This window comes from Myripristis murdjan, chromosome 17 (genome assembly GCF_902150065.1).
Source record: "Myripristis murdjan chromosome 17, fMyrMur1.1, whole genome shotgun sequence".
In the NCBI taxonomy this organism is placed as follows: domain Eukaryota; kingdom Metazoa; phylum Chordata; class Actinopteri; order Holocentriformes; family Holocentridae; genus Myripristis; species Myripristis murdjan.
Window position 1 is genome coordinate 18,636,648 of NC_043996.1, and position 20,477 is coordinate 18,657,124.

General features: G+C 41.9%; 2 protein-coding genes across 4 annotated transcripts; one reads left to right on the plus strand and one right to left on the minus strand.

Moving 5' to 3' along the window:
• On the minus strand, positions 1–2,224 carry otol1a (otolin 1a). The gene is made up of 4 exons (XM_030074049.1): positions 1,768–2,224; positions 1,503–1,592; positions 1,237–1,308; positions 1–839 (listed from the first exon to the last, which is right to left on the minus strand). Exons 1-4 carry the CDS (start codon positions 2,222–2,224, stop codon positions 1–3), a joined length of 1,458 nt encoding a protein of 485 aa, XP_029929909.1.
• Positions 2,225–5,281: 3,057 nt separating this feature from the next.
• ppm1la (protein phosphatase, Mg2+/Mn2+ dependent, 1La) lies at positions 5,282–16,753 on the plus strand. 3 transcript variants are annotated; one of them, XM_030075078.1, is made up of 5 exons: positions 5,282–5,637; positions 5,877–6,210; positions 11,413–11,587; positions 14,091–14,252; positions 14,830–16,753. In XM_030075078.1, the coding sequence occupies exons 2-5, from the start codon at positions 5,983–5,985 to the stop codon at positions 15,183–15,185; spliced, it is 921 nt and encodes a 306-aa protein (XP_029930938.1). In that variant the 5' UTR covers positions 5,282–5,637; positions 5,877–5,982; the 3' UTR covers positions 15,186–16,753. The 3 variants fall into 3 exon arrangements, with proteins under 3 accessions (XP_029930938.1, XP_029930937.1, XP_029930939.1); XM_030075077.1 differs by having other exon boundaries at positions 5,282–6,210; XM_030075079.1 differs by lacking the exon at positions 5,877–6,210 and having other exon boundaries at positions 5,506–5,637.
• The last annotated feature ends 3,724 nt before the right edge of the window (positions 16,754–20,477 follow it).

Genomic DNA, 20,477 nt, shown 5'->3' on the forward strand with positions numbered 1-20,477 from the left:
TCATACAGTAATTTCTTGCTTGGGGTCAGGGTAAAGCAGGAAGCCAGAGAAAGTGCTGTCATCCTCACTGCTGGAGTAAACACCATTCCAGTCCCTCAGTGTCTCCAGCCACACTTGGTCTCCTTCACTCAGCTGCAGCAGGACGAGGTTGGACGCCTGATCGATGTCCTGGCCGTACAGCGAGTCACGTGTTCGCAGCTTCCGCACACCGTTAACCACCAGGGCAGCACGCAGGGGCCGGTTCCGCACAGTGATGTGGTAAGTGAAAAGGTAGACTCCAGAGAGGGTGACGTTGAACTTGTTGAGCTCTGGGTCCCAGTGCCCCTCCACATTGTAAAACACCTTATCAAACTTCACAGGCAGGCCTGGTGGAGGGAAAGACTTGCTGGGGAACAAACCAACGCTGAAAGCAGAACGGATGAGTTCCGCATTCTCACCAGGTGCCCCCTTAGGGCCTCGTGGCCCACGTCCACCTTTTGGACCTCTCTCCCCCTTCTGGCCTATCATGCCCCTCCCTCCTGGGGGCCCTCTAGCCCCCGAATCCCCCTTTGTTCCTGGTTCCCCTTTTGCTCCCTCAATTCCTGGGGGGCCCATATCACCTTTCTGTCCAATGGCTCCAGGCTCACCCACATCACCTTTCGCACCAGGTAAACATTCCCCTATTGGTCCCTGTTCACCTTTCTGACCCTTAATCCCAGTTACCCCAGGGGGACCCACAAGCCCATCTCGCCCAGGGCTGCCTTTAGTCCCATTCAGTCCAGGTTCTCCTCTTTCCCCCGGGTCCCCTTTCAAACCGAGCAAGCCACGTTCACCTTTTTCTCCTTTGGGGCCTGGGTCACCTGTGTGGAGAGGTTGTGTTCATTAAACAAAAATCCTTCAAGGGTACGCTATGTAAAACTGCATTGAAGTGAGGATCCTTGACACTCAGCTGACAGAAATTTTTTTTTTGTTATCCCTGGACTGATGAGAAAAAGCATGGAATATGCATGAAACATGAAGGCTGAGTCTACATAGTTCTCATGACCAACCTGACTCACTGATAGCGTAGTTGTACAGCTTTAATTAGAATATTTGGTTAACAAAACCTTGTGCTTTTCAAATCAATACATATTAGCCTAATTCATGCAGCAAATTTATGAATAATTTATCAAATTCAGCTTCACTGAAATAGATTATCTATGATCTATACCACTTATAGTCCATGTGGCTAGCAAGTTCTGTTGGAACACTTTGTACCTTTTTCTCCTTGCTTTCCTATGAGTCCAGGGGGGCCAGGGAGCCCCATAGGTCCTTGATCACCTTTGTCACCTGTTGAACATTAAAATAAGCTTGGCAAATTTAAAATGTATTGAAACTTGTGGGATTTTTAATGTAAACCCCCTTGTCACATCATCACAGGTGGAATGAGGACATTTACTCAAGGAAATGAGATTTAATAAAGAAATAAAAGGGACAAAAAGGAACAACTGAGCAATATTGCCCTGCCCCATGCTCCGTTTTACCTATGTCACCATTTAGTCCATTGGCTCCATCGAGCCCTGCTTCGCCTGGAGGCCCTCTGGGACCTGTCTCACCCTTCTCCCCTGCCACCCCTGGAAAACAGATAAGAATATTACAAATTGGGGCCAAGGCAATGTAAGAATTAAAAAAAAAAAAAAAAAAAAAAGAGCAGTTGAAGTAATAACAGATTTATTTATTTATTTATTTTTTAATTAAAACAGAGATTTGCAGAACTTTTGTTCTTGAACAATTTCAGTCTGTCTTTACCTGGAAGGCCCTTCTCTCCCGGTGGCCCAGGCAGGCCCATTTCTCCCATGGGTCCTACAGGGCCTCTCTCTGGCGGGCAGCACTCACAAAAGTTGAAGAAGCATTCATTGTAGTCGAGGGTATAGTTCCCGTGGTTGCTCCCAGGTGGTGCTAATGCATCAGTGTGAAATTCAGTAGGGTATGCTTCATTGGAGTAAGTGGTGCTGTCTGTAGGGGACAGGGAGTAGGCATCCGTCATGACCTCAGTTGTCTCGTCTGTGTGGCTGGAAGGGGTTGGGGTCGTAGTGGTGGTTTGCCTAAATCCTCCACCACCACCTCCTCCACTGGCCCCTGCTCGAGGAGGCTTTTTGGTGGTCTGAGGTCGGGGCCAGCGCGTGGTTCTGGCGCTGGCGGTGACGGTGGCCATCAGAACCACAAGGACAGTGGTAAACAGGAAGACTAGGCGAATGGATGGCATATTGAGAGCTTGGCACAATGATGATCTATGAGAGAGGAAAGTAAAAGATAGAGAAACCCCTTTAACACTTTCCCTTGAATTTCTCCTTATGGAAAAGCAGAAAAAAAAATTATGTATATTGCACAACAATGGCACATACATGTTCTGTACTGGTACTGCTGGTTGCAACACATCACTGAAGCTACATCACGTTTAAATTGAGTGCAATATTCAAACCCAAGATGCTGCTGTTTTGTGGCTGTAAGTACAGTTATTTGGTGACATTTTGTGATTATTTGTTCCACTGTTGGTTGAGCATTCTGAATGGCAAGTGAATCAACTATCTTACTATAGTGCCACTTAAATTCAAACACATCATTAACATGTTTTATCATAAATGCAATACAATGTATTCCATGTAATGAATGATGAAAATGACAGTAAGTGCAGCTTACCTGTACCTGAAGTAAATGGCATCAACTCTTCACTCCATCCCCTGCTGGTGACTGATACAGAGTACTCGTTTCCTTATATTGGCCTTGGTAGTCCCCCTTCTCTGCCATTCAGCCAATGAGAGAACAAGAGGCTAAAAAACATGGGGGGTTATTAGGGGTTGGTGGGTTGGCAAGAACATATTACGTGACTCCTGAGGGATACGAAATAAAGCAGGTTGCATAGAAGGCTAGACTTTACTCTTTGTGATATGGGATATGATTCCAGGGCCCTAGAGCACAGGCACTGCTCCACACACATGCTTTCTTTGTACACAAACAAGACAAAAACAAAAGGCTACACTCATGTACAGACAAAGACGGACATATAAACAGCACATGAGTATACACACAGTCTCAAACACTGTAAGTAATGGATAATATGAGAGTAACATAGAACCGTGTGCAATACCTTGTAGTGATCACACCATTTGGCATCACCTCAAAGCAGAAAATGTCTCACCACAAACCAAGTGGGAGAAGGATCAATGTCCCAAAACAGACTGCATGGCAACATTGATCTAACCATTCACCTCCTTGATCTAACAAACCCAAAGCGCCCAGTAAACCCAACAAACCCCATGGAAACCCAGCACCGCTGAACTTCACATCTCAGAATGCACTGTGGATAGAATATCCAGTTCTGACTTAAACTCTGAATAGCTGCCGATTTGAACCCTCTCTGGTTCACTGCCAAGGTTCAACACAAAAACCAATTGGTAAAGTTAGTGAAGTTATAAAATCATAGGAAACACATGGACCACTAGGCTGACCAACAACAATCACCACTAAGACCTCCCATTGTTTAATCAAAGACCTTCATTCATTCAGTTTCATTTAATCGATTTTCTTTATTTACATATCCCTTCTTTAGAACATATTTCATTGTTTTTTTTTTTTTTTTTAATACTCTTAGTAGCAAAACAAAGACAGGAGACAACAAAACAAAGCACAAGACACACAATAGCAAATTCAAGGACATATAAGCTACCTATGTTACATAACAGACTACCTGGCACCACCACCCTTAGCCCCTCAGAGCATAAGATAAGAAAAGCTGATTCAAGGTTGCACTGTTAGAGAGATCACTCAAATTTGCAAGAGCTAAACCAACAACTAACTCATTCAAGGCAACAGTCATAAGCAGAACATATTGACAGCTGAAGCCATATGAACCATCTGTCTTTTTCAGCATCAAAAACTATCACAATGTACTTTATTAATATAATATGACAGTTTATTTTCTTTACTGCACTGTTGTCTTATATGATAATTGTGGGGATTACATCTGAGGTGAAAACTGAGTGAATATGCTGACAGTTGTTTTTATGCTAAAATACCTCATTATGGACATCAAAGTTTTCCAATCTAATTTGTACTGTATACAGGCAAATACCCAAAAACACTAAAGTCATTAATGCTTAATTTATTAAACATGCAATTCCACCAAAGGCCAGCTATTTTGAATGACCCACAATCACATTATTGAAATGATGAGAAGCTTTCCACTTGCCACCAGCTGTTCAAACATTAACATCTTAGTGTACGTGAAGGGACAGATTCACAGCGTACACTGAGGTGTTTTACTCACCACCAGTAGGCTGTCTTACTTTTCCATTTATTAGTGCACAGACTACAATAGGCAGCATCTAAACTGAGGCCTGGTTGCACACTGGTGGAGCAATAATATTAGATTTCAAAATATATTCTTCCACTTTTTTGGTTTAACAGTATTGTATTACATTGAATTGCATGGTTGTACGAATGCTGTACAACATGTATGGGTTAAAATCACTGTACCTGTAACTTGAAACGAATTTTTTATTTGCATGTATTAAAAGCAGCCACGTGGGTTAAAACGATTTGAAAGCACGGAGAAAAGACGGATGTACATTTTATAAATACATGGATTCAATATAAAAATTTCGTGCAATTCTCTAGGATATGACATTGCCATTTCATATTCCAGCCACCCCCCTGTTGGTCCTAGTGTTTTGCTTATCCATCGCACGAGTTTGCAGCTGCGCACTCTGTAGGCGTCATGCACACTTCCAAGAATGGACCAATGTCAACTTACATGTATTCACAATAAAGTTAGCCGGTTCCCTCACTTCAAAATAATTGTATGCTTCATTCAATGCTGAATAACAACACACATCTGGGCTTGGACCATGTGGATTTTGGCTGCCCTCTTATTTGTTGAGCCAGAATAGACATGTTTTCGTTTTCGTCAGGTAGACATGTTTTCGTTTATGTTTTTGTTCAGATGTTGTTTAATATATCTGTTGACGGCCATATATTTATATAGGCTACCCACAGAGTAGATCTTCTCACCCACAACCAGTAATATTGTCAGCATGCCTGTGTATATTATGGCTATGGCGTCATTAAAAAAAAAAAAAAATCAAAGATGGAGTCAAAATTATGTTGTGACTCCATCTATTACTTTTTATTTTGACTTTTGCCCTGTGTATTTCGCTCACGTTCCAGTGTTTACACCTTTATTTTGAAGGAAAAGGCGCAGGAGTTCCGGTTCTGTTCTAGCCGTCCGTGCGCTGCCTTGACACAGCTGAGGAATGGAGGTGTGTGTGTGTGGATTCTGTTGTGTTGATGCGGAGCGGGGGACGGAGGCGGAATACGGGCACATATCCCAGAGAAGAAACGGGGTCAACCGCGGAGAAGGAGGCCACTACCCAGACCATTCGTCGATTATCGCCCCCGGTGACTCCAGTCACTGCACGGGGTGGGTCTAACCCAAAAATTTATTCGTCACTCTACAATGGACTGTGCGAGATTGGTTCATCTCGGTGAATCCCCTTGCAGCAGCTGGCAGGAGAGCCGGGGATAGGACCTAGAGAGAGGACCGAGTCAAATGAGGGTGGCCTGTCCGCTTTTGTCCTGCGCCCCTCGGCCCGGTGTCTGCCGTTAATTGAGCCGTACACGGTACGTAAATGCACTGGGAATAGAGCAGACAGGCCTGCGAGAACCACTTCACATGGTCAAATAGTCTTTGTCGGACATTTTGGCAGTGAATCGATTATCTGTATTGTTCCGTTGAACGGATGGAGTGACTTGCACGAAGGGAGAGAGAGACAGACCGCAGTTTGGTTGCGTGTGATGATAGGAGACACAATGACGCTCTTGTCTCTTCTGGGTCGGATCATGCGTTATTTTCTCCTCAGGCCGGAGACGTTATTTCTACTGTGCATAAGCCTGGCGCTGTGGAGTTATTTCTTCCACACGGACGAGGTGAAAACCATCGTCAAGTCCAGCCGGGATGCTGTGAAGATGGTGAAGGGGAAAGTGGCGGAGATGATGCAGAATGACCGGCTGGGGGGCCTTAGCGTTCTGGACGCGGAGTTCTCCAAAACCTGGGAGTTCAAGAATAACAACGTAGCCGTTTACTCCATACAGGGGCGGCGAGATCACATGGAGGACCGCTTCGAGGTGCTCACCGACATCACCAACAAGAGCCATCCGTCTATATTCGGGATATTTGACGGCCACGGAGGAGAGGTAAGCTGGGAGGCAAAGGCTATACAGGCCCGTTTCCACACTGCATTTCTCTGGATTTGTTCGAACCCCCAAACCTGCTTCCAGTAGCCAGCTACAACATGATAAGTTGTGGTGTGTGCTGCTGCAAATGATCGACTTCCCAGCATCTCTTGCATGGAGTCAGATCAGGTAGCCTAAAGCCCAGAAGGCTGACTGATTTGAACTACTGAAAAGAACGATTATCCCTAACATATGTTGTAGAGAGTTACTAAATAACTCTATATAAATAAAATATTGTAAGATTATATGTTATTGATACTGTAACAGATGGACTGGAAATACCATAAAGTACAAAAAGTCATTGTAACAGACAGAACAATGGGGGTGCAGAGTCCAGCCACAGTGAAGAGGAACCAAGCCGCTCACTATGAACTCTCTAATGAGCACTGCGGACACACTGTATGTCTCAGTATGGATATTAGAGTGATTTTCACTCACAGGCACACACATCAACCCATTGTGCAATGACATAATCACTCCATTTTAAAACAGAATAATGCCCTCCCCCACTCCGGACTCCAGTATTGTATTTCTTTGTGTGAACACCTCCTCAGTTCAGCTCATCATGGAGTTGACTTGGGCACCCTTACAAAGATTGTGTGTGTGTGTGTGTGTGTGTGTGTGTGTGTGTGTGTGTGTGTGTCTGTGTGTGTGTGTCTGTGTGTGTGTGTGTGTGTGTGTGTGTGTGTGTGTGTGTGTGTGTGTGTGGTGGGGCTGCTGTGGGTGTGTGTGTGTGTGTGTGTGTGTGTGTGTGGTGGGGCTGCTGTGGGTGTGAAGGGTTTGTCTTCCTGTCTTCCCCTCCCTTTGTCAAGGGTCAGTGGATTCTCATGGCTGCCATCTGTCACATCACTGTTTCCAGTGCTTCCAGTATGACACATTTAGCTGGATGATAGCCTGTTGGTTAGGATTATGATCAAAAACTTTTTTTCCCTTTAATGAAGCATAATAATTTGTTCACATTATAATTAAACCAATAGAGACTCATGCAAAAGCCAAGCACAGATGGAAGAAGATGAAATGGCAAAGATGCTTTTCTTTACCTCACTGTGCATGTCGTCATTCAAATACATGATCCATTTCACACATGTGGGGCCACTTTACTCTTATCCAGAAAAAAATAGAAAGAAAATTGGAGTTGTTCAGGCTATAATTGAAGAAGTACAATGAAGATGCAATTGTGATGAATCTGAAGCGGTTTAACACAGTGCATTTTTTTGTGTGAGGGTTTTGCTCTTTGATTCTCAGTTCTCCTAGTGTAATCAATTCCAGTGAATTTAATTTGCCATCGCCAGATTTATTGATTGTCTTGTTTGTTTGTTGCAGATAAAAGGCCACTCTTATTAACTTTCTCCACTGATAGTCTCGCTGGAGCAGGAGTGGAACTTGAGGATTTTTTGCAGTAGTGCAGCCGTGCAGTTTCTTTGCCAAAAACAAACTTGTTCCAGTGGTCCCCATCCAGACTCTGGCTGCTGTGGACAATTTTGCCCTGGGAAACTTACATCATCATATCTTTGAAACCATAGCTTAAAAACCTCTGGTCCCATCAGTGGCTTTGTCATAATAAATGTATGTTGAGCAGGCCATTATTTGTCCAACCCACAAAACTTTATTTTAAAATTTATTCCAGTGGTTTTAAGTTTTCCAGAGAGCCCAAACATGTCCTGGTGAATTGCAGGGAAATGTGTATAAAATGATACATGAGACATCTAGATATTAGAGGTTATGGTGCAGTCATAAAAGAATGGCATCTCTGGTTTGAATATTTCACTCAATGTAAGTGTGATGTGACACCAATGAAGTGTTGCAACCAGCAGATACAGAATGTGTATGCGACATTATTCTAACTTTGCAGCTGAATAAAGGGAAATTTAAGAAAAAGTTAGAGCTAAAGGGATTAGGGAGTGGACTGGTCATAGAAAAGTACGCCTACTCTCAGAGGCCTTATATTCATGGCCCAGTGAGTTGGCTGGAGATATAAACACTGACACAAACACTGGTAATTTTTTTGGTGATGTGTCACTGTCACTCTCGCCACATGTAACCCTGCTGTCCCAAGATCACGTCCCAACAAAACCCTCCACCCTGTGCCTGACATACTCACAGTTTTTCTACTGTTTTAGAGGGGAAAAAAACTAAAGAGAAGCTGTTAAATAGTTTCTGGGGGGGTTGCTGTGGATTTAGTGTTGTCCTGTCGTGCAGAGAGAGACAGACAGACAGTAGAGAGTGTTTACCCATCTGGAGCAATCTGTCTATTCTTGTCCCATAATCAAATATTTAACCTTCCTGTCTGCTCTGACATCCCTCTCCACTCTCTCACTCTCTTTGCCCTCCTCCCTCTTTCCTTTTTTTTCCCACATTTGCGTCTGTGTGTGTGTATGTTTGCCCAGTCCTTTTACCTTTTTCAGCGGTCATGGCCGCAGTAGAAAATTATGCCTTTGCCCTAACTCTGCAGGACCGGGTCGCTCTGACACTGCATACACAACCTTCCTCCTGGTACAAGGAATGGACGCATATGCCCAAATAGATCCATAAAAGCTATAAAAATTAATTCCTGAGGCGTGTTTTCTCTGAGGCATCTTATAACTTGGTGCAATAGTAAATCAGTGGGATAAGATGACTCCACTTTTCAGGGTCATCTGGCAGTGTTTTCTTTCTGTGACTCTTGTTGCGAAGTAAATTGTGGGAAAAAGTACTAAGTAAATACATCCTCGGACATATTTATTTGCTGGTACATTTTTGCATGCTATTTGGCACAACTGTAGGCCTATTAACCTCCCCCCTATTCACACACACACACACACACACACACACACACACACACACACACACACACACACACACACACACACACACACACACACACAATATTAAATGAAGTAAAGCTGCCAATCCAAATATGGGCAGATAGAACAGCGTGTCTCTGGCAGACGCATGTGTTCTAGTCCTGTAAATATGCAGGACATTTCTCAAACACCTCTCTATTTTCACAGGTTTTCTGAAGGTAGTAAGTTAGGTTCCAGTATTGTGGAAGTCAACACAAGCTGTTGCCCCTCTTAAGTATTTGCTATTACATGTTATGTATAGACCATATTTTGAAGAAAGGTTTTGGACGATTTGCTCTGATTGCTTGTGGAGGTGTTCATTGTTCTATGCCAATTGTACGTGGTATTTAAATTTCACAGGTGAACAGCTTTTAAAGAAGGCTTGTACAGTATAAGTGGCCTCAAATGAAGATCACGAAGCAATTAGCTGGTCCATGTGTCACGTTCACTCCATATACTCACACTGAAAAATAGAATTTTGTTTTGACTCAGATATGAAGACAGACTTTAAGACGACACTTGCTCTGGCTTTTACAGTGGAATCTCTGTTAGGCCGAATGGAAATTTACACAACACTTTTCTTTCTGATCAAGGCTCACCGAGTGGCTCCCTCCCCAATTAAATAAATGAATGAATGAGTGCACTCATCCAGCAAAAGGTAGAGAGAGAGTGAGAGAGAGAGAGACAGAAAGAGAGACAGAGAGGAGAGATTTTTCACCCTAGTGGCTCATTAAGGATATTATAGTCTCTCCAAACATTTCACTTTCATGTCACGTTTTCTCTAGTCTGTATTTCACTCCCGCTTCAGTCTACCTTATGATAAACACTTTGCTGAAATTAGTCTGGTTGTCAGATTGGATCTCATCTGTCTCGGTTGATAAATTTGATTACTGCATTGATGGAAACATGGGCACTTTTAATTGCTTGTGTATGCATGAATAGAACTGAGGCATTGTAATGCAGCTTTGAAGAAGACATTTGAAAGAGAATTGTTGCTCTGCTTGTACAGTGCTATCACTATTGTATATCTTGCTTAAGCTATTTGTGTTGTGTCCCCTTTCAAACAAAAGAGTCCCATATCAATCTAGGGTAAATAAAAATGTCTCCTTATGTTCATTGTTCGGTATTTAAAAAAAAAAAAAAAGAAGTAGGCATACATGATCAGATCCTTTAAAATGCATTAATAGATTTTAATAGGGAGGTTTTCATGTTAGTAATCATGTTGTCATAGTTGGCGTCACATTTTTAAAAGGTTTATATCTCAATTGGCTGAACTCTTGCCATCCATCCACTCATCTCTCTGAAATCATTAAATGAATATAACAGTATTTGCAAAAGTAGTGGGATGTCCAAAAGCGTAATGACTTGAATAATGGAGGGGATGAAATATAAAGTTTGATCTGAAGAGGCCGTTAGTTATTAACAGTATTTAACATTTTCGCACACTACATTTCATGTGGCAGCATGAACATAATGGAGGTTTGGGCTGTGAAAATGAGGGAAAAAGCAGATAAATAAGACCAGGAGGAGGGCATGGGGGCTGGAAATGAAATTGTTCAATAATTCAGCATGGAACACCTGCTGAACTCTCCTTTAGAGGCAAAGAGAGAAAAATAACATTCCACTAAGATTCATATTGGACCACATAATTCACTGCAGGGGGGGAAGTGTTTTGAAGAAGCAGTGAAATCATAATATTGTTTATCCTTTCCCTCTAATCTGTCTAAGAGAAAAGATAACTTAATTCTTATAGTGCAATGCAACACATTTTTGCAGCTGTATGAATAAGAATGTGTTTTATTGAAACTAATACAGAATGACTTCCATTAAATATTCTCTGCATGTAGTGTGCAAACCACTTAGACAAATGCAACCTGTTTATATCCTTACAAACTTCACTATTAATAGAGACAGCTTCAAACACACCTAGCCTAACCTCAACACACATTAGAATTACAAACTTAAAAGTGATAATGCCCTTAATTTTTGTAACAAAGGCGGTTTAACGCTTACACTTAAATATAGCTAATTCTGGCTAGATACATTTTAAGTGCAGAGTCTAGCCTACTGCACAGGGGAACAATGGATGAGTTGTATTTGCAATTAAATTCCTGCAGCTGTCTGGGGATTACAGACATATATCCTGATATGCCTGAACTTATGAACAGAAATCATTTCCAGCCAGGGCAGCTCTGTGTGTTTTAGGTCTGACATCTCTCTGCCTCTCTCCTCTTTTCTTCAGTGTTGTGTCCATTCTTTCTTATTTTATATATCCTCTGTCTAGGCTAAGCCTCACTGTGTCTTTCTGTCTCTCTCACACCCCCTCCCCTCCTGCTCCCAGGCTGCAGCTGACTATGTGAAGACCCACCTGCCAGAGTCCCTGAAGCAGCAGCTGCAGGCCTTTGAGAGAGAGAAGAGAGAGAGCGTTCTCACTTATGCCAGCATCCTCGAACAGCGCATCCTGGCTGTGGATCGTGAGATGCTGGACAAACTCTCAGCCAACCACGATGAAGCAGGTCAGGAGGGGGTGGAGGGAGGTGGGAGGCAGATTTGTGTGTGTCTGTGAAAGGGGTGGCGGGGGGGGGTGGCGGTGGGGGGGTCACAGTTCATGAGCCAACTGAGAGCAGATAGGAAGAGTTGAAGATTAGATTAGGCCTAAAATGCTCTTTGAAAAGACTGATGAGCATTTTGGGATTGCATGTGAAATAAAAAGAATCCATTGGGAAGTATTGATGATACATCCCACCTTGGGCTGGAATAAATAAAAGTTGCCTGGACTTTTGATCCAAACTATCCCATCACAAACCACCCACAAGTCCTATGTAGTATTACTGAAGATATGGCAATATTTAAAATGAATTCACATTTTGTATGTATAGTTACAACTTTTGACTTCAATCTCAAAAAGTCTTGGGATGAATTATTCTGTATGCCATCATCTTAAGAGCCTTTGGTAAAACAGAGTGGTAGAGTGGTTGCCTTCAAGTACTCCTTGTACTCTGGGGCACAAACCGGAGGTATAAATAGGACTCCTGCATACAAGTGCTTTTGCTTGAAAATAATAAATCAGAGGCATACTTTGTGGTGCAGCAGCAGAGGGAAGATGAAACAGTTGCCATCCGGCACACGTGTCACCTAAAAGTACAGCAAAGAGGGGAAACAGAAAAATATATCTTGCTAACATTACATAGACTGTTAGATAGTAACACTCACTTATACCTTCAGTTGTTAACATGGCATTTGACACTTGAACACCGTGTCTCAGTTTATTTATTTATTTATTTATTCAATTTATAAAGGACAGTGTGCACTTTCATAAGCTATTCACAAGAATAAAAAGATGAGTGCACCAAATTTAGCAAGGAAGATAATTTCCATCTGCAGTCCTTACAAAAAACATTAAAACAATCAACACAATAAAACAAGCATTAAAACAAACAGACCTGCACCTATCAGATACCAGTACATACAATGTAAACACTACGAGCAGGCACGTGTGTGTTCTGCATGCCATATTGCCTATATCACAAACCGCACGATGCCATACATACATAAATAAACAACCTAAACATTCCTAATGTAAAGTGCAATGTAAAAATGCCAGTTAGGTAGTAGAAATTATTATTGCATACTTAAAGTGCCAATGTAGAATGCTTGTAAACCTATTAGCATTATAATGTAAAGTGCCGTTGCAGAATATTAAAGTCATGAAGTTATCAGTAACTCAATTACAGAAAAAAATCGACATTCCCATTATTATACCATCAGTATAATGCTTTCCAGCCATGTTTACCACTTTGTTGGGTCATTCATGTGCACTCAGCTCTAATCACTATCTAATCTAATGTTATTTGCAGCAGCATTTGATAGAAGCGATTTGCACTGAAACTAGCCCCAGCACTACTGAATAAATAGTTTATGTCACTTTATGGGATCTGACTGCACCTACCTCAAGGGACTATACATCTTTTCTTGTAATTTTTCAGCTTTTTTTTTTTTTTTTTTTTTTTGTCTGCTGCTTCTCCATTTTGATTTGTTAGGTGTTTTGATGCAGTCAGCCTGGCAGTCAGCTCACCATGCCAAAATTGATTGGAAAAAATGGACCAGTGATGCATTTATGACCCCTTTCTCTATACACAGGACTAGCCAAATAGCCAGGGACTATTTATTTATTTGTGTATGTGTTTGTTTGTTTGTATCTATCAGCCTTGCTTGTTTCCCTAATGGCACACAGATCAACTATGCATTCCAAATGACCATTCTGCCCGTGACTCCATCTTATTATCATTTGCAGCTTGCACCACGGATTGGGTGCCTACTTCTCCCAAAAAGATCATCTTTGGAAGGTCAAAATCACCGCTGTATTTGAGCAAAACTGTGCTGTTCTGTTTCTTTTACATGTGGGGTTTATAGTTTGCTTTACTGTCAGTACTGTCAAAGGACTGGACAGCCTGGAAGATGAAAATCACTTTATAGTAGGGGAAGACATTAAAAAAACATAGAAGTGCCAGATGTTTTTGGACCAGAAAACAGCCCTTGTTACTTTGATGTTTTCATTCTTGGAGATGGATGATGTCTTCTGAAGTAGGATGTGAAATGCTGTAAGACCCTGAAGTATAGGTACCCACTCATTGATATAGAACCCAAAAATTACATAAACACAATAACTAACCTGGCTGAAATTACAGTTGTAAATGGCATGTTTACATGAATATAATATAATATAATATAATATAATATAATATAATATAATATAATATAATATAATATAATATAATATAATATAATATAATGTTCTATGCATGACCAGTGGCCTTACAGTACTGCATCTGTCATGATGTGCTAAACCCCACTCATCTGGCACTAGGAGCTGGCTAAAATAAACACCAAGCATTATCAGCAAACAGGATTTGATCCAGGAATGCAACACATTTGTAAATCTGTGCTCATTAAAATGTTAAAGCTATTAGCCTTAATTGTTTCCTCTCGTTGCTTTCTCTTCCTCTTTCAATCTCCTAGGCACAACATGTCTAATAGCGCTGTTATCTGACAGAGAGCTTACGGTGGCCAATGTCGGGGACTCGCGTGGTGTTTTGTGTGACAAGGATGGGAACGCTGTCGCACTGTCACATGACCACAAGCCGTATCAGCTCAAAGAGCGCAAGAGGATCAAGAGGGCAGGTACATGAGGACAGCAATACTGTCATATGAAGCTTAAATAAACCAGAGTCTGCAGTGTTTTGAAATGTGAGGTCCTCAGTTGCCATCTGTTGGTTTGTTCTGGAATAGCATCGTGTTACTCAGAACAGAACTGGATTTTGGTGTCTGAAATAGATACCTGCACTGTAGGAGAGCAAAAGAGATTTGAAAGCTGTGTGATTACAGGATTTTCACAAGTGAGCTTCATTTACACTCTCAATCATATTCAACATGTCAAGAGGAATTTTGAGCTCATGACGGAAGAATGTAAATGAGCTCTTTCAAGCTCAGTTCAACTTCACAGCTTGAGTTCACTATCAAACTTAGACAGTATGTGGTTCAATGATGTTTCTTTGCTGATTTGTCATAGAAAATGATCTCTAATTAAATTTGTGGGTCAAACCAAACCAATTATTTGGTTTTACACCATATTAGTCAGTGCAGTGCCTGCATTTTATGGATGCATTGTAGCCAGCAGGCAACTTTTCCTCATTGGCACATTGTTAAGGTGTTCTCTAATGAATGAAGAATCTCTCTGTTTTATTCCCTTCACTATCAGGAGGATTTATCAGTTTTAATGGATCCTGGAGAGTACAGGGAATCCTGGCCATGTCCCGCTCTCTAGGTGACTACCCACTGAAGAATCTCAATGTAGTCATCCCTGATCCCGACATCATGACCATTGACCTGGACAAGCTGCAGCCAGAGTTCATGATCCTGGCATCTGACGGCCTGTGGGACGCCTTCAGCAATGAGGAGGCCGTTCGGTTTGTCCGAGAGCGCTTAGATGAACCGCACTACGGTGCCAAAAGCATCGTTCTCCAGTCATTCTACCGCGGTTGCCCTGACAACATCACTGTCATGGTGGTTAAGTTCAAGAGCGGCGCCGGGGGAAGCACCAAGGCAGGGGAGTAGATTAAGGTCATATCGAGGGCTCACAATGAGGTTGTTGTTATGTTTTTGGCTATGCTTTTGGTGACAATAACATTAGGAATTGAGGACTCTGACTGCCCTCAAATGGACACTCTTATAAATGCACACATAAACATGCACACATATAAACACACACACAAACACACACACACACACACTTGAAGCTGAAGTTTTCTTTTGTTTGAGGATTATTGATTGAAATGCGGGCATAAAACATATAGAGATTCCATGTCCACCTGCTTTCTGAATGCATATGTATATTCTCAAATGGCAGAAACACATGCACACAGTCTAAACAGACACCAAACAGCTATTGCTCCTTTATCATCAAGGGCATTTCTCTTAACCAGCACACACTAGACTGTGATTGATTTACTACTGTTTACTGTACATGCATACGTATGGTACGGCTCCACTGGAGGGCTCTCCAAAGGCAAAAATAAAATATAATAAATTTACAACTAGTGCCTGCCCGAGAATTGCTGTGTGGAAACTATAAGGTATTTGTGAAACACCACCCAGCTTTCTTCATTTCGATGATGCTCTCAATTCATTCATTGTCTCAGATGAAAATGACTCAAACATTAAAAAAAAGACTCCAGTGGTTTCATATCTTTATTGAGCATAACTCACATACACACATGCACACACACATACAGAGTTTTGAAAAACAAACAATGCACTTTTGAGAGTTTTATTTTTATGGAATGATAAGTTCTTACATATCAGCCTATGTAGACACTGTACATCCTCAGTAATACCAGGGCGCTGTCATCTTTGTAATATATGTATACCCTGATTTAGCCCCTGACTTTGACCTCTCGGTACAGTCGTAAGGGGCTAATGCTAACTATTCCATAACAATGGTTTAACACCATCTCTATCAGGGCATGTGCTTTTGGCGTATCCATCTTCATGAACAAAGTACATACTGTATGTATCTATGGACACTGATGGCTGCCTTTGACCTAGAAAGCACACAAAACAGGAGATGCAACAAACTGGTGATTTACACCCCTCTGCTATGAGCAACTGACTAAAAGACGACACAACATGTACTGTACAGCCGCAACAGGAATGCTACTAGCTAGTAATATGATATGCTTATGAAGCAATACAAGTGGAGTCATCAATGGCATTTTCTTAAGGAAAGTCATGGTACACTATACTTGATTAACTGCTGTTTTAGGTTCAACTATTTTTACCACTGTGTTCCATAATCTTTGCATCTGTTGAGTTGGGAGAAACAACAAGCCTTTCTTTAATTTAACAATTTACCTTAATGCCTTATTTATTGTCAAGTTTTATAGATATGTCTGGCAAGTTGCCAATTTGGTACATTTTTAGTTGTTTCTTGTCATTATGTACATGAGCATTGGTTTACAATTAAATAGATACCCATCGCTTTAAGTTGACAAGCAGTCCATATGTAAACTATAGACTTCACAATGTTGAGTTGATGCTCAGTGTATAACTTTGCCAAACACAGTGTAAAAACTTTCTGTATGTAAACTATCAGTATTAAAATGACAAATTACCCATGTGAACTGGTAACTTTTGCTTGTTTTTATATGTTGACATCTGTCTTTACCACCTGGTAAGTCTGACAAATAATTTGGACTTTTAAGAGAGCAAGTTGAGGCCTTGTGTAACTACAGCATGGCAACACATAGGTTTCTATTTCAAACCAAGAAGGCCTATAGCCTTGACCCAGTGCAAAACATGCCATCTCACTGTTGTCAAGGATATTTTTCAAGGCTGCTTAAATATTAGACATATGTAGTGTAGATGAATTCTAACACTTATTAGTAGTATTATTATATTTTATTCCTGTATTTACTCATTTATGTAGGGATTTTTGTTGTTTTATTATTAATAATAAAAAAGAATTATAATAATATAAGAATTATAATAGCGCTATTGTTATCCACACTTTACATTCATGCACTCAGTGCAACTAGTGTTCTTGGCCACTGGACAGCTCCTGAAGCAGTTGCATATTAAGTGCCTTGCTCAAGGGCACAGCGACAGGATACATTGAGGAAGGGGAAAGCTTATTACTCATTTGTTGTTAATTAAACCATATTTGAAGTGGCAGTGTCCTGGTCCACAAGTCATAAGTCAGGAATGCCTGAATTCCAGGAATGGTTCACTTAGTTAGTAGTTAGTGTGAGGGTGGGATTCGGTTAGGGTTAGCCAATCAGAGGCAGAGTAGAAGCAGGTCTTCCTGTAATCCCAGTGAGGAAAAATTAAGTCCTCTTTAACCTTTACTGTTGTTTTAAATCATCAGGCAGTGAGCAACACTCACAAATACTAAGGCGGTGAGATCACACCAAGGGAACAAGAATAAAAGCCTGTGACATCTTTAGACTGCCTGTGGGATGCCTCTGATGTGCTGCAAATAGTTCCCTATGCCCAGGGCCGACCAGATGCATAAGCACCTGCTTAGGGCCACCAGAGGGCCCCCACGAGCGCTTTTAACAGTCTGACAGCCCACTGGCGGATGGCCCAACATACTGTCTTTCAGTGGCTGTAGCAGGCTCAGTTTTGTATGCAAGGGGGATAAATTATGTAAGCAACACAAATACAACTAATATTTTATTAATGGGTGTCTTAAATATATATAGAAGATGTGAGACTGATCAGTGAAAATAGTAGTACTGGTGGTGCCAAGGCTTTGAGGGCCCCCAAACAACAATTCCGCTCAGGCCCCATAAAGGGTTAGGCCGGCCCTGCTCAGGCCATAACTCTGCAATGCAATCTGCAAGTAACCCGATACCGTTGCAGCCTACTAACAGGGACGAGGCAGTCGTGCAGAGTCCTGCCAGATGATGCAATTAGTGACAGTCTGTGCCAGGTGGGGCGTCTTAGAATAGCACGGACATTGTAGAAAAGCGACTGGGCCAAATGCCGAGCACCGGCGTTGCAAAGCTGAACAGTCTGTAATAACCATAACCCCAAATGCGTCACCGCGCCGCCTTACGGGAACGCTTTAACTCTATTTGTAGGGATGCTGGCGCTCTATAAGTGAGACAGGGGCGCGCATCACACCTCACAGCCAGCACAAGTACAGAAGCCAGCACAGAAGTAAGCTAGATAAACATTACTTTGTTTTTGAATAGCTTCATTTGGATACTTCAGGAGCTCTGAACTTTACCTCCACACAATGGGACAGCAGGGATCCAAATCCTCAGTTGAAGCCCGGGCACTTTTCCATCGTGTTGGCGCTCCGGACAAATGCAATTCAGTATATCAGAAAAGGAATCCATCCTGTGCGCCTGTCTCCAATATCCGCTTGCAGAAGAAAATGACAGGTCCTTCTGCATTTCCACGTTCCACTGGCCGGGAACTGGGGAAGACGAGACCCCATTCCTGGCATCACAGCCGCCGTGACAACGGGGCGCTGGTGTACGTGATGGATAACCCGACCGGCGGCGTGTGGGTCAAGCCGACAGAGACTAGATCTTGACAGAAAAATGAATCTACTGATTGAATGTACATGCCAGAGTCTTTACTCGAGGAAAAGCCAGGCAGTCTGTGGTCGGATGCCCTCCATGTGGCCTTCAGCTCGACGATACCGCCGATTTGGGTCCCTGCGCCTCCGGAGCAAATTCACATTTGTGTGTGGGACTTTGAAATGAAGACGTGGATGAGCCGATTGGACTAATCACTGTAATTGCTTGATTTGGTCTCAACATATTTATGAGACATTCAAATGTTTGATAAACGGGAGTGGAAACGGAAACCAAATATGAGGGAAACTAAGCTAAAGACTTCCATGTCTTTGCATTCACAGAAAATACTGTGATGAGTTTTGCTTTCCTCATAATGACTATGAAGTATGTCTGAACTATGAACTATGAACCATTTGGTTTGAATAGGACACTTATTTTGATTGAATCACCAGTGTTAATGAGGAGTGTAAGACACTTCAATTGCAGTGGAGCTTTTGGTTATTGTCGACAGTGCTCATCATGGGTCAGCTCATTTTATTGTGGGAAACCTCAGCTGCTCAGCCGTACAACTGAGCCGGTGTTTTGTGAACTCGGCCATAGACCATACAGTTTCAAAGCTGTCAGGGTGAAGTATCTTCACAGCAGCATGACTTTGAGTCGTTTGACTTTGACTCACACTCCTCTTCAGGGATGGAGGATACTTAACTGAATGTAACCCTCCCCCTCCCACCCCGTTACTTGAGTTTTGCAGTGGTCATAGCTTATGATTATGACTGCTTTGGAAAGCTTTGGAATCGGGAGAATTGAATGTAGGTTAAAGGGGACTAGTGGGTCTTGAAGGTCACAACCTATTCTCTAACTATGCGGTGGAAGGGGATGTGACATGTAAACTGTTTAACGGTCTGTATCGCGAACTGTGTAGGCTAAGACTGGGTCTCCTTTATTGTTTAGCAGAGAGGATCCGAGGCCCGTACTTACTCAGCGACTACACGTCGTATTTCTTTCTTTGGCCTTTGAGGCTTGGATGATTTTAATTATTGTCGATCATGACTGTCACCAGATATTGATTGTCATTCACAAGGAGATGGCACATTTTGTTTTTTTGTGACTGAACTGTAATGATCGTCAAATCAATGATGTGATTAAAATTCCTCGTCTTTGAGGCAAATGATTACCTATCCAAGTGTTAGTTTTTGAGTAGAGTATGTTTTGCATTTCACTATTCTTGTATTTGGGATTTTTATTTTATTTTATTTTATTTTGTTTTGTTTGTTTGAGAGTAACCTAGTGAATAAATCTTTATGACATTTACAACAACATAGTTTTGGACTGCCTCAGCAATAATAAGCAACCCAGTTGGCATTAGGCTATCACTTTAAGTGCACAGATCACACAAACAGCACATTGCATAGATAACAATGGTTCCCCAGCGGTAACCAGGGGTATCACGGGAGAAACATTTCTGACCACAATCTCATGACAGAAACCAGTCAATAGCTGATTAGGCCTATACTTTCAGTATGCAACTCCTTTTACAATTTTCCTTATTTTGACTTAGGTAAAGCAAAATTGAACTGCAGTTATTTTGCTGCCACAAATTATTTCAGAGGGCTAACATTTCCCCCTCTGTGATATTCTCTGTGATAAACTTTGTCCTCCGGTGTGGTTCCTTATCGGTGAATGCAAGTTTTATTGTCGGTGTGCAATAGCTTATCTAGTAACTGTGGGTAACGCACTAGGTAAACACTAGCACAAAGAGAACAACGTGAGTGGACTGTCCCATTTGAGCTGACTGTCCTTTTCTCGGATACCTCTCCAC

Bases quoted from the DNA above. Each gene is read 5' to 3' on its own strand.
- otol1a (XM_030074049.1), bottom strand. From the start codon at position 2,224: ATGCCATCCATTCGCCTAGTCTTCCTGTTTACCACTGTCCTTGTGGTT. The intron at 1,593-1,767 runs GTAAAGACAGAC...TCTGTTTTCCAG, and splicing joins GGGAGAGAAGGGCCTTCCAG to GGGTGGCAGGGGAGAAGGGT. The intron at 1,309-1,502 runs GTAAAACGGAGC...AATGTTCAACAG, and splicing joins TGGACTAAATGGTGACATAG to GTGACAAAGGTGATCAAGGA.
- ppm1la (XM_030075077.1), top strand. From the start codon at position 5,812: ATGATAGGAGACACAATGACGCTCTTGTCTCTTCTGGGTCGGATCATG. The intron at 6,211-11,412 runs GTAAGCTGGGAG...TCCTGCTCCCAG, and splicing joins TTGACGGCCACGGAGGAGAG to GCTGCAGCTGACTATGTGAA. The intron at 11,588-14,090 runs GTCAGGAGGGGG...TCAATCTCCTAG, and splicing joins AGCCAACCACGATGAAGCAG to GCACAACATGTCTAATAGCG.